General features: G+C 37.7%; 1 protein-coding gene across 1 annotated transcript in view; it reads right to left on the bottom strand.

Annotated features, from left to right (window-relative positions):
* Window positions 1–824: 824 nt before the first annotated feature.
* Window positions 825–13,816, bottom strand: part of LOC112409253 (RNA/RNP complex-1-interacting phosphatase-like) — a 172,924-nt gene continuing 159,932 nt past the window's right edge. The window contains 4 exon segments of the mRNA XM_024759241.1: window positions 825–1,066; window positions 1,116–1,332; window positions 1,334–1,504; window positions 5,554–5,645. Coding sequence (XP_024615009.1) covers window positions 825–1,066; window positions 1,116–1,332; window positions 1,334–1,504; window positions 5,554–5,645 — 722 coding nt within the window.

Here is a 13,816-nt window from a genome sequence, read left to right as displayed (position 1 = left end):
TTTTTAATCACAGTTTCAATTTCAGTGATTGTGATTGGTCTGTTCATCTTTTCTATTTCTTCCTGATCTAGTCTTGGCAGGTTGTGCATTTCTAAGAATTTGTCCATTTCTTCCAGGTTGTCCATTTTATTGGCATAGAGTAGCCTACAGTAATTTCTCATGATCTTTTGTGTTTCTGCTGTGTCAGTCGTTACTTCTCCTTTTTCATTTCTAATTCTATTGATTTGAGTCTTCTCTCTTTTTTTCTTGATGAGTCTGGCTAATGGTTTATCAATTTTGTTTATCTTCTCAAAGAACCAGCTTTTAGTTTTATTGATCTTTGCTATCGTTTCCTTCATTTCTTTTTCATTTATTTCTGATCTGATTTTTATGATTTCTTTCCTTCTGCTAGCTTTGGGGTTTTTTTTGTCCTTCTTTCTCTATTGCAGGTTCATAGTTCCCGTTGTTTTTGGTGTCTGTCCCCAGTGGCTAAAGTTGGTTCAGTGGGTTGTGTAGGCTTCCTAGTGGAGGGGACTAGTGCCTGTGTTCTGGTGGATGAGGCTGGATCTTGTCTTTCTGGTGGGCAGGTCCACATCTGGTGGTGTGTTTTGGGGTGTCTGTAGACTTATTATGATTTTAGGCAGCCTCTTTGTTAATGGGTGGTGTTGTGTTCCTGTCTTGCTAGTTGTTTGGCATAGGGTGTCCAGCACTGTAGCTTGCTGGTCGTTGAGTGAAGCTAGCTGCTGGTGTTGAGATTGAGATCTCTGGGAGATTTTCACCATTTGATATTATGTGGAGCTGGGAGGTCTCTTGTGGACCAGTGTCCTGAAGTTGGTTCTCCCACCTCAGAGGCACGGCAGTGACCTGGCTGCAACACCAGGAGCCTTTAATCCACACGGCACTGTTCCCCATCCCTTATGAAACCAGAAGAGCAGTTTCTTATGGAATGACGAAGAACTTGTAAAGATAAAACACCAGTATCCAATTGCATCATCTGGCCACACGCCTTCTACATCAATCAAATATCTGCACATGTGGTAGCCAGTCCTGTTTATACCATGCGTACAGTGGACACCAATAAGTCTGTCTGCAGTTGAGGTAGCCTGTCCTGTTTAAACCATGGGTACAGTGGGCACCAGTAAGTGTGTCATTATCTTTATTGTCTTTCAGAAACCCATTAACAGCACATTGAAATTTAAAAATAGTGTCATCATCTGACACCTGATGCCCAGTTGTACAAATTTTTAAATAAGGAATAGTTTCTGGTAAGTCCTCTGGCTTATAATAGCAGTGGGTATATGTTAAGTCAGTAATCAGCCCAAGTTCTTCGTTCTGTTCTTGGATTTTGTTAAAAGAGATCCAAGGGGGAAAAACATTCTTTTGGAGCAAGATTCTTTTCAAAACTCTTTTTTAAAGGAACTTTGAAAGCAATGAAACAAGTCCCAGGCATCCACTGTTCAACTGGGAGATAGTCTTTCCACCTTTCTGTGATGTGCTTTCCGCCTTTCCTCTTGGCCCCAGATGTCTTGTAAGTATAAAACACACATTGGGGCTTCCCTGGTGGCACAGTGGTTGAGAGTCCACCTGCCGATGCAGGGGACACGGGTTCATGCCCCGGTCCATGAAGATCCCACATGCCATGGAGTGGCTGGGCCTGTGAGCCATGGCCGCTGAGCCTGTACGTCCGAAGCCTGTGCTCCGCAACAGGAGAGGCCACAATGGTGATAGGGCTGCGTACCGCAAAAAAAAAAAAAAAAAAAAAAAACACAACACATTGAATATCAAAAACTTACTACAAAAAATTAATGTAAAAATCCCAATAATGTTTACATTTATACATGGTGAAATGATAATATATTGACTATATTGGGTTAAATAAAAATACAGTGAAAACTGGAAAAAACAAAAAATATTCATGGTATGAGAAGACTATAAGCTGAAGGTAGTGCCTAGTAAATGACAGAGCCCCACAAATGTTGTGGAAGATTGCATGAAGTTTATATGATGGCTATTATTATTTATTTTTTGCGGTACGCGGGACTCTCATTGCTGTGGCCCCTCCTGTTGCAGAGCACAGGCTCCAGATGCGCAGGCTCAGCAGCCATGGCTCAAGGGCCCAGACGCTCTGCGGCATGTGGGATCTTCCCGGACCGGGGCACGAACCCGTGTCCTCTGCATCGGCAGATGGACTCTCAAACACTGCGCCACCAGGGAAGCCCGATGGCTATTACTTTTGTAAGCCTAGAGGGGAATGGAACTTGTTCCTTAGGGGAGGACTTTCTTGTCATTTAAGGCTATAGTGTGTAGCCTTGGATAATCACGCACAGCATAAAGACACTTAATGAATCTGGTAAAAGATAGTGGGGAGGACAGCTGAACAGTGGGATGGGGATGGTGGGAAGGATGAGAATGGATGGAAAGTTTCCAGAAATAAATTTTACAGTAGTTCTTGGCTACTTCTGTTCTCCCAATCAACCTCTCGTCTTGGACTGAGCAAAGAACCCCAGAGTGGAGGAAGAAGATCAATGAATTCTCCATTCTGTATTCTTTCCAACCCTTTGATGAAGTGTTCTAGAGATATAAATACACATATGTGTATGCAAGTCTCTAATAGCTGCCAAGGTAGATGTGTTTAATACATCTTATTCTATATTTCAAAGCTAGATTACCTTTCAAGGCCTCTTTTTGGCTCTCTCGATCCATTATTTTATAGTTCTTCATGTCTTCAGTGCTCTTTTTATTTCATTCATTTGTATTCTTCATAGCATCCTGGTGGTCCATACTGTTAATTCTGTCTGACAAATGAAAATTGGACTTGGAGAAACTATGACTTGTGCAATTCATCCCAATAAACAGAGATAAGACCAGGAAGCAAGCTTAGAAGTTTCCGGAACACATCCTGTTGTGTAAGCTACTAAACCCCAGAATAGCTGCTTTTTACCATCCCTACTTTTTGTTTCATTTGCATTCATTCAGGATCTTTTTGTTGTGAGGCCCCACTGGCCTGTGGTTATTCTGAAATAGAAACTCTTAAGCGTTGCTGATCTTTCTGAGTTTGGCAAAGTGTCTCTGGGGAGTGTTCTAAGAGAATAAAGTATGTCTTGTCATGTAACTGTTGCTGAAGAAGAGACAGAGGACTCAAAGCCAGGAGTTCCTTGCTATACATAAGCCCCGTGACCTGGGTGAATCCTCTTGGTGCCATAGATTCTCCATCCATATTCTCTGCCTCTCCTAATCTCACAGGGATATTATGCAGCTAAATGAAATGAAATTATTTTGACCTACTTGGATTTGACGAGCTCTTAGTTCTCTTCCAGTTCTGAAATTCTATAGCTCTTTACAGTGGGTAGAGAAGTTGAAAAAAGAGAGCCAAGAAGAGATTTCTTTTAGAAGATCTACATTTTTTATTCCAACGAGTAAACAGGTGATGACAGCTCTTCAGCTCCTATCTCATCCTTGTCAACACGTCATTCAGGTGTAGGAATTTTATCCCCAGAGGTATTGGGGGAAAAAATCATTGGTCTTTTTAGTCTAGCTACCAATGCTGCAGTTTCCATGAACCATGTATGCTTTGGTTGAGGATTTGAAGCAGTATCTCTGGCAATTCTATACCTCCTACAGGGAAAATACAGGTGACTCTGTTTCTCAGTGTTAATTTACTCCATTCTTTTCTTCCGTCCTTTTTATATTTCCTCTCTCCCACTGAACTTCCTTTCTTCCTCTCTCCTTGTGCAAATAGCTCTTTCCACTTGAGTTTGGCTCACCTATAAGATCCATTGTCTACAGATCATTGATCTCTTAGTTCACATTCTTACCAAATGGGAACTGGATAGCTTAATCAGGTCTTGGTATACTCTTCCCTCTTGGGTTATGGGTCTATTTGGGTTAGAATCAGCTGTAGGAGGAGGAAGGCATGGGAGCCTTCCTTCCACTCAGGGACCATAAACAGTGCAGACCGTAATAGATCTACTTTGGTTTTCAGTCTATAATAAAAGAGCTCTTCCACAAAGCTCAATACCTAGCTTCAGTTATAGATGATAAACATTGTATTTTGAACACACACTGTATCTAGAGTCAGGAAGTCTTTGTTCATTATCCTGGCTCTGCCTCTCCCAAACTATGTGAATTTCTTATTACCTAACAGTTTTACCATCTGCAAAAGGGGGAGAGGATGATAATAATAACTTCTACGCGCCTCACAGAATTGTCGTGAAGAAAATTGCCAAAAATGTTTATAAGTTTGTGAATTTAGATGCCATGCATTTATATATATTTATATATTTTTAAAATATATTTTTCCAGTTTTATTGAGATATAATTGGTGTATAACACTGATTAGTTTTAAGCGTACAACATAATGATTTGATATACATATATACTGCAAAATGATTACCATAATAAGTGTTGTTAACCTTCATCACTTCAAAGAGTTACACTTTTTTCTTGTGATGAGAACTTTTAAGACCTACTTTCTTAGCAACCTTCAAATATACAGCACAGTATTGTTAACTATAGTCACCATACTGTACTTTTTAGCCCCAGAACTTATTTATCCTATAATGGGAAGTTTGTACCTTTTAACCACCTTTACTCATAGGTATTTTTTAAGTTTTTATATCTTTAACATTTGTTCTATCTTCTATAAATCATACTGTGTATAAAATATAAATCATACTCTATGCTCTTAACCCTTATTTGATCATTTGATTGTTCAGTTTACTTCTTCCACACACCTAGACCAAGGGGGCTTTCTCTAACAGCATCTAAAGAATACTTGCATTGTGGCTTCTTCCTCTGCTTTTCAGCACTTACATTACATGCCATTATATCATATATTTAATTGTTTACTGATGTATTTTCTGTTCCTGTTTTTAGATTTGAGCTTGCTTAGGGCAGGGTCTTTAGCTGTCTTCTTCATTTCTGTATCCTTGGTGCATAGTATTTTCTTGGTGTATAACAGATGCTTAATAAATATTTGTTAGTAAATATTTACAAATATGAATGAATGTCCAATAAATAATAATTAGCTGCTAACTTCTCTCCCTGCTTCTGGTTCTATTCTTGGGCTCAAGAGAAGTATTTTTATAGAAATACCAGCATGGACTGAAGAAGTAAACCATTCTACAGTCAGTCTATATACATTTAGAGAAAAAAGGAACCAAATCTCTGTGGAGGTGGAATGTCATTTAAAAAATTGCTTTGGCATAGATTTTGAGAAATTGACCCTATGGCTCTAGGTGTTACTACCATGGTCAAATCCTATCCATAGTAAAACTTCACCCATTCACCTGCACTTGCAAAGTATATAGTTATTATTCACTCTTCATGTTAGCATGTAAGTCTCATGGTCTGGGGGCAAGCAATCAAAATTTATTCACGATGCATGTAGTATGTAATATGATTTCCCTTTCCACCAAAGCAAATGCTCAGAGGGTAAATAGCAGACACAGTTTTTTGATCTGGGCATGGTATTTTCTTTTCAAGTTATTTACATGGTAGATAAAAGAATGTGAAGGAAAATCAAAGCCATGTTGTCACATGCAAGCTGCTCTAGAGGTGAAGCAAAGCAGATACCTGTCCTGCCTTGAGAACTTGTTGCTGTCTCACCTTGTTTTCTGTCATCTGGGACCAGGTATCTGAGAAGGTTGATACGATGAAAGTTATTCCTAAATAAAAAACAAACAGAAAAAATCAAAACTCCATATGGTGAGATGTGTCCAAGGCACACCTGAATGTCAGACATATAATCCATGATAGTTTTTCCTTCTGAATCAGAATAGATGCCTGTCATACTGTACATGGTTCAGTGACATGTCTCAACACAAAGGAAATACTAAACATGTTCCAAAAAAACTATATAAGAAACGTGCCCTCTTGTCAAAAGAAAAAAAAAAAAAAACCCTTCATTGAATATAGAAGCATAGGATTTTCTATCTTCCTGTCCTCAGCGTCCTCCTGTAATTCCATTTTCTCTGCCTGCTGAGAGCTGGATTTCTGAAATTCATATAAATTTCAGCAAGCTGCTGCCTGGAGCCATCAGTCTCTGCTCTGGATGGAGAATGTCCTCCAGAGCACATCTACTGTTCTTAGCTTGTCCTTGCTGCTCAGCTCCCAAGCAGAATGACTGTCACCTTGCGTGTTTAATACTAAATTTATCGGGCCGCCATTCCTTGCACTTTACACAAGAGGTCATCAAAGTTAAAGCGTTCCAAAGTTTGCAGGACATGAGGCAAGGGGTCTGTGCACTACAGTGGCAGGGCTGAAAGCTGACTGCACTGTTACCTGAGTACTGGCAAGAGCAGAAAAGGCTGGAAAGAGTACAAAAGTAAATGGAGATTTTTTTTCTTGGTTGAATTATAGATATCTTCAGCATTATTGAACTTGGAAATGTTCCAGGAGACCAGGTCTTCCTCATATCTCCTCCCCAGATGTAAGGCAGGAATGCTTACATCTGAGTGGGTCAGGAAGGCTAGGTTTCCCAAGGGATTCTTAACTGCCAATGGACAGTTCTTGTTTCCTCAAGGCCAGTCTCCTTGATAGTTACCATACAATATGTTGTCTTCATGTAGTTATTCATTTTAGTATATAAGCAGTTCCTCAAGGATCCTACTTGCTGATTAGTCCCACTGACTGGGAAGAAAATATTGTAACATCAGGATTTCTCTTTGCAATATTCAGCTGGGACCAAACAATACTTCTTGACCAGGGCTCTTTTCTTGTCATTGGGTCACATTGCTGGTATGGAGATGTTTCTGGGGATGTTATTCGAAATATTTAACAATCTGAATGGCAGAGACACGTCAATCAAAATGAAAGTCTGACCAGAGTGGACAGCCCTTCACCCCTAAGAAAAGCCCAGTGTGTTGTAACCAGGATAGGAAGATGGATGTGCTCACCACCAGCAGCCCAGACTCTTATCCTAAGCTTCTAAACCCCATCTTAGCATAATCATCCTATGCTAGAGGCCTCTGATTAGTAATTACAGTTTGTCATGCTAAAAAATATTTAATTACCTTTACCCTTAAAATTACTCTACATTAAAAATTCAACTCACATAGATAACTGAGTGCTTTCACCTCCAATTCTCACCTTATTCCCCAGATATTCTAATTAAAGATGGACTATTTCTTGGAAAGGTATATGATTTGCACAACTCTCATACTAACTTCCCTTTTTCAGTATGTAGATATGGCCTTAGCCTAGGACATGACCTCAGTTGGCTGTTTCCCTAGGCTTGTGAACAACCCCCACCCCCAACTCTGTGATTGAGATATATGTAGAATTTCTCTTTCACCTAAACTTTAGCACTAACAGACTCACACCTTTACCATTTTTTATCCTTCCTCTCTTCCATCCTGTCAAGTGTCTACTCCAGATCACAGTCTAGTCACAGTGTCCTGTTTATAATTTTAAAACCCCAAAGCCATTGATTTATTCATTTATTTGCTTATTTATTTATTTATTGTCAGTGGGTATATCAGAACTGAGTTGCACTAGTAGATTAAGAGATATTTATTTGATTTTTTTTTTCCTTTGGTATCTCTGCTAAAGGTCCTCTTATGAGAGGATGTCAGAATGCTTCAAAAATAAACAATGAAAATAAAAAAGAAAGAAGAAGTGAAAGAGCAAAGAAAGACAAAATCCTATCGATAGTGGAGGCAGAGTCAAGACGGTGGTGTGGGAAGACACAGAGTTAGCGTCTCCCCATAACTAAGGCACCTGCCAGCCGCTGGTGGTGTACTCTAATGCCCAAGGAGATGGGAGGAACCCCAGAGTGAACTGGCTTGTGGGATCTTGGTTCACGAGCCCAGGGTTGGGCAGAAGCTCCTGCAGTGGGAGCTCCAAGTCTGAACCACTGGACTAACAGAGAACCTCAGGACCCAAGGAATATTCATAGGAGTGAAATCTCACAGAGGTCCTCATCTCAGCACCAAGACCCAGCTCTACCCAATAGCCTACAGGCTCCATTCTTGGAAGCCTCAGGCCAAACAACCAGTGAAACAGGAGCAAAATCTCACTCAATTAAAAAACAAAAATTCAGACACCAAAAAAAAAATATGTCATAGATGAAGGAGCAAGGAAAAAATCTATAAGACCAAATAAATGAAGAGGAAATAGGCAATCTACCTGAAAAAGAATTCAGAGTAATAATAGTAAAGATGATCCAGAATCTCAGAAATAGAATGGAAGCACGGATTGAGAAAATACAAGAAATGTTTAACAAAGGTCTAGAAGAACTAAAGAACAAACAAGCAGAGATGAACAACACAATAACTGAAATGAAAAATGCGCTAGAAGGAATCAATAACAGAATAAATGAGGCAGAAGAACGAATATGCGAGCTGGAAGACAAAATGGTGGAAATAACTGCCGAGGAGCAGAATAAAGAAAAAAGAATGAAAAGAATTGAAGACAATCTCAGAGACCTCTATAACAACACTAAATGCCCCAACATTTGAATTATAGGGGTCCTAGAATAAGAAGAGAAAGGGTCTGCGAAAATATTTGAAGAGATTATAATTGAAAACTTCCCTAACATGGGAAAGGAAATAGTCACCCAAGTCCAGGAAGCACAGAGAGTCCCATACAGGATAAACCCTACGAAAACCACACCAAGACACATATTAATCAAACTAATAAAATTAAATTCAAAGAAAAAATATTAAAAGCAGCAAGAGAAAAACAAAAAATAACATGCAAAGGAATCCCCATAAGGTTATCAGCTAATTTTTCAGTGGAAACTGCAGGCCAGAAGGGAGTGGCAGGATATACTTAAAGTGATGAAAGAGAAAAACCTACAACCAGGATTGCTCTACCCAGAAAGGATCTAATTAAGATTCAATGGAGAATTCAAAAGCTTTTCAGAGTAGCAAAAGCTAAGAGAATTTAGCACCACCAAACCAACTTTACAACAAATGCTAAAGAACCTTCTCTAAGCAGGAAACACAAGAGAAGAAAAAGACCCACAAAAATAAACCCAAAACAATTAAGAAAATGGTAATAGGAACATACATATCGTTAATAACCTAGAATGTAAGTGGATTAAATGCCCCTACTAAAAGACACAGACTGGCTGATTGGATACAAAAACAAGACCCATATATATGCTGTCTACAAGAGACCCACTTCAGACCTAGGGACACATACAGACTGAAAGTGAGGAGGTGGAGAAAGATATTCCATGCAAATGTAAATCAAAAGAAAGCTGGAGTAGCAATTCTCATATCAGACAAAATAGACTTTAAAAGAAAGACTGTTAAAAGAGACAAAGAAAGACACTACATAATGATCAAGGGATCAGTGAAAGAAGAAGATATAACAATTATAAATGTTTATGCACCCAACATAGCACCTCAATACATAAGGCAAATGCTAACAACCATGAAAGGAGAAATCAGCAGTAACACAATAATAGTAGGCAACTTAACACCCCACTTACACCAATGGACAAATATCCAAACAGAAGGAAACTCAAGCTTTAAATGACACAATAGACAAGATAGATCAAACTTATATTTATAGAACATTCCATCCAAAAGTGGCAGAGCACACTTTCTTCTCAAGTGCACATGGAACATTCTCCAGGATAGATCACATCTTGGGTCACAAATCAACCCTCGGAAATTTTAAGAAAATTGAAATTGTATCAAGCATCTTTTCTGACCATAATGCTTTGAGATTGGAAATCAATTACAGGAAAAAAAACTATAAAAAAGACAAATACATGGAGGCTGAACAGTACACTACTAAATAACCAAGAGGACACTGAAGAAATCAAAGAAGAAATTTAAAAATACATAGAAACAAATGACAATGAAAACACGACAACCCAAAACCTATGGGATGCAGCAAAAAGCTGTGGGAAGTTTATAGCATTCAAACTCCAAGAAACAAAAAAATTCTCAAATAAACAATCTAACCCTACACTTAAAACAACTAGAGAAAGAAGAACAAAGGAAACCCAAAGGCAGGAGAAGGAAAGAAATCATAAAGATCAGAGCAGAAATAAATGAAATAGAAATGAAGAAAAAAATGGCAAAGATGAATAAAACTAAAACCTGGTTCTTTGAGAAGATAAAATTGATAAACCATTAGCCAGACTCATCAAGAAAAAACGGGAGAGGATGCAAATCAATAAAATTAGAAATGAAAAAGGAGAAATCACAACTGACACTGCAGAAATGCAAAGGATTGTAAGAGACTACTACAAATAATTATATGCCAATAAACTGGCCAACTATGAAGAAATGGACAAATTCTTGGAAAGGTACAATTTTCCAAGACTGAACCTGGAAGAATTAGAAAATATAAATAGACCTATCACAAGTAATGAAATTGAAACCATAATTTAAAATCTTGCAACAAACAAAAGTCCAGGACCAGATAGCTTCACAGGTGAATTTTATCAAACATTTAGAGAAGAGCTAAAACAGATCCTTCTCAAACTCTTCCAAAAAATTGCAGAGTGAGAAAGACTACCAAATTCTTTCTACGAAGCCACCATCACCCAGATGCCAAAACCAGTAAAAGATATCACCAATAAAGAAAATTATAGACCAATATCACTGATGAACATAGATTCAAAAATCCTGAACAAAATACTAGCAAACAGACTCCAACAGCACATTAAAAGGATCATACTCCATGATTAAGTGGGATTTATCCCAGGGATGCAAGGATTCTTCAATATACGCAAATCAATCAATGTGATACACCACATTAACAAATTAAGGAATAAAAAACATCTGATCATTTCAATAGATGCAGAAAAACCTTTTGACAAAATTCAACACCATTTATGATAAAAACTCTCCAGAAAATGGACATAGAGGGAAGCTACCTCAACATAATAAAGGCTATATATGACAAACCCACAGTAAACATAATACTCAATTGTGAAAAACTGAAAGCATTTCCACTAAGATCAGGAACAAGACAAGGATGTCCATTCTCACCACTGTTATTCAACATAGTTTTGGAAGTCCTAGCCACAGCAATCAGAGAAGAAAAAGAAATAAAAGGAATCCAAATTGGAAAAGAAGTAAAACTGCAACATGATAACTATACATAGAAAATCCTAAAGATGCCACCAGAAAACTACTAGAACTAATCAATGAATTTGTAAGGTTGCAGGATACAAAATTAATGCACAGAAATCTCTGGCATTCCTATACACCAACAACGAAAAATCAGAAAGAGAAATTAAGGAAACACTCACATTTACCATTGCAACAAAAAGAATAAAATACCTAGGAATAAACCTCCCTAAGGAGGAGAAAGACTTGTACTCAGAAAACTACAAAACACTGTTGAAAGAAATCAGAGATGACATAAACAGCTGGAGAAATATACCATGTTCTTGGATTAGAAGAATCAGTATTATGAAAATGACCATACTACCCAAAGAAATCTATAGATTCAATGCAATCCCTGTCAAACTACCAATGGCATTCTTCACAGAACCAGAACAAAAAAATCTTAAAATTTGTATGGAAACACAAAAGACCCGGAATATCCAAAGCAATCTTGAGAAAGAAAAACCGAGCTGGAGGAATCAGCCTCCCTGACTTCAGACTATACTACAAAGCTACAGTAATCAAGACAGTATGGTACTGGCACAAAAACAGAAATAGAGGTCAATGGTACAGGATAGAATGCCCTGAGATAACCCCATGCATATATGGGCACCTAATTTATGACAAAGGAGACAATAACATACAATGGAGAAAAGGCAACTTCTTCAATAAGTGGTGCTGGGAAAACTGGACAGCTACATGTAAAAGAATGAAATTTGAACACTACCTCACACCATCACAAAAATGAACTCCAGATTGATTAAAGACTTATATGTAAGTCCAGACACTGTAAAACTCTTTGAGGAAAACATAGGAAAAACACTCTTTGACATAAACCACAGAAAGATCTTTTGTGACCCACCTCCTAGAGTAACAGAAATAAAAATAAACAAATAGGAGTTAATTAAAAGCTTTTGCACAGCAAATGAAACCATAAACAGGACAAAAAGACAACCCTCAGAATGGGAGCAAATATTTGTGTGATACACCACATTAACAAATTAAGGAATAAAAAACATCTGATCATTTCAATAGATGCAGAAAAACCTTTTGACAAAATTCAACACCATTTATGATAAAAACTCTCCAGAAAATGGACATAGAGGGAAGCTACCTCAACATAATAAAGGCTATATATGACAAACCCACAGTAAACATAATACTCAATTGTGAAAAACTGAAAGCATTTCCACTAAGATCAGGAACAAGACAAGGATGTCCATTCTCACCACTGTTATTCAACATAGTTTTGGAAGTCCTAGCCACAGCAATCAGAGAAGAAAAAGAAATAAAAGGAATCCAAATTGGAAAAGAAGTAAAACTGCAACATGATAACTATACATAGAAAATCCTAAAGATGCCACCAGAAAACTACTAGAACTAATCAATGAATTTGTAAGGTTGCAGGATACAAAATTAATGCACAGAAATCTCTGGCATTCCTATACACCAACAACGAAAAATCAGAAAGAGAAATTAAGGAAACACTCACATTTACCATTGCAACAAAAAGAATAAAATACCTAGGAATAAACCTCCCTAAGGAGGAGAAAGACTTGTACTCAGAAAACTACAAAACACTGTTGAAAGAAATCAGAGATGACATAAACAGCTGGAGAAATATACCATGTTCTTGGATTAGAAGAATCAGTATTATGAAAATGACCATACTACCCAAAGAAATCTATAGATTCAATGCAATCCCTGTCAAACTACCAATGGCATTCTTCACAGAACCAGAACAAAAAAATCTTAAAATTTGTATGGAAACACAAAAGACCCGGAATATCCAAAGCAATCTTGAGAAAGAAAAACCGAGCTGGAGGAATCAGCCTCCCTGACTTCAGACTATACTACAAAGCTACAGTAATCAAGACAGTATGGTACTGGCACAAAAACAGAAATAGAGGTCAATGGTACAGGATAGAATGCCCTGAGATAACCCCATGCATATATGGGCACCTAATTTATGACAAAGGAGACAATAACATACAATGGAGAAAAGGCAACTTCTTCAATAAGTGGTGCTGGGAAAACTGGACAGCTACATGTAAAAGAATGAAATTTGAACACTACCTCACACCATCACAAAAATGAACTCCAGATTGATTAAAGACTTATATGTAAGTCCAGACACTGTAAAACTCTTTGAGGAAAACATAGGAAAAACACTCTTTGACATAAACCACAGAAAGATCTTTTGTGACCCACCTCCTAGAGTAACAGAAATAAAAATAAACAAATAGGAGTTAATTAAAAGCTTTTGCACAGCAAATGAAACCATAAACAGGACAAAAAGACAACCCTCAGAATGGGAGCAAATATTTGCAAATGAAACAACAGACAAAGGATTACTCTCCAAAATATACAAACGGTCATGGAGCTCAATATCAAAAAAATAAACAATCCAGTTACAAAATGGGCAGAAGACCTAAATAGATATTTTGCCAAGGAAGACATACAGATAGCCAAGAGGCACATGAAAAGATGCTCAACATCACTGATTATTAGAGAAATGCAAATCAAAACTACAATGAGGTATTACCTCATGCCAGTCAGAATGGCCATTATCAAAAAAGCTAGAAACAATAAATGCTGGAAAGGGTGTGGTGAAAAGGGAGCCCTCCTACACTGTTGGTGGGAATGTAAATTGATACAACCACTATGGAAAACAGTATAGAGGTTCCTTAAAAAACTAAAAATAGAACTAACCATATGACCCAGCAATCCCACTACTGTGGGACAATAACCAGGACATGGAA

The sequence above is a fragment of the Neophocaena asiaeorientalis genome, unplaced genomic scaffold (assembly GCF_003031525.2).
Source record: "Neophocaena asiaeorientalis asiaeorientalis breed wild unplaced genomic scaffold, Neophocaena_asiaeorientalis_V1.1 scaffold197, whole genome shotgun sequence".
Classification (NCBI taxonomy): Eukaryota; Metazoa; Chordata; class Mammalia; order Artiodactyla; family Phocoenidae; genus Neophocaena; species Neophocaena asiaeorientalis.
The sequence above is the reverse complement of the archived record's forward strand: the minus strand, read 5'-3'. Positions and strand labels throughout refer to the sequence as shown.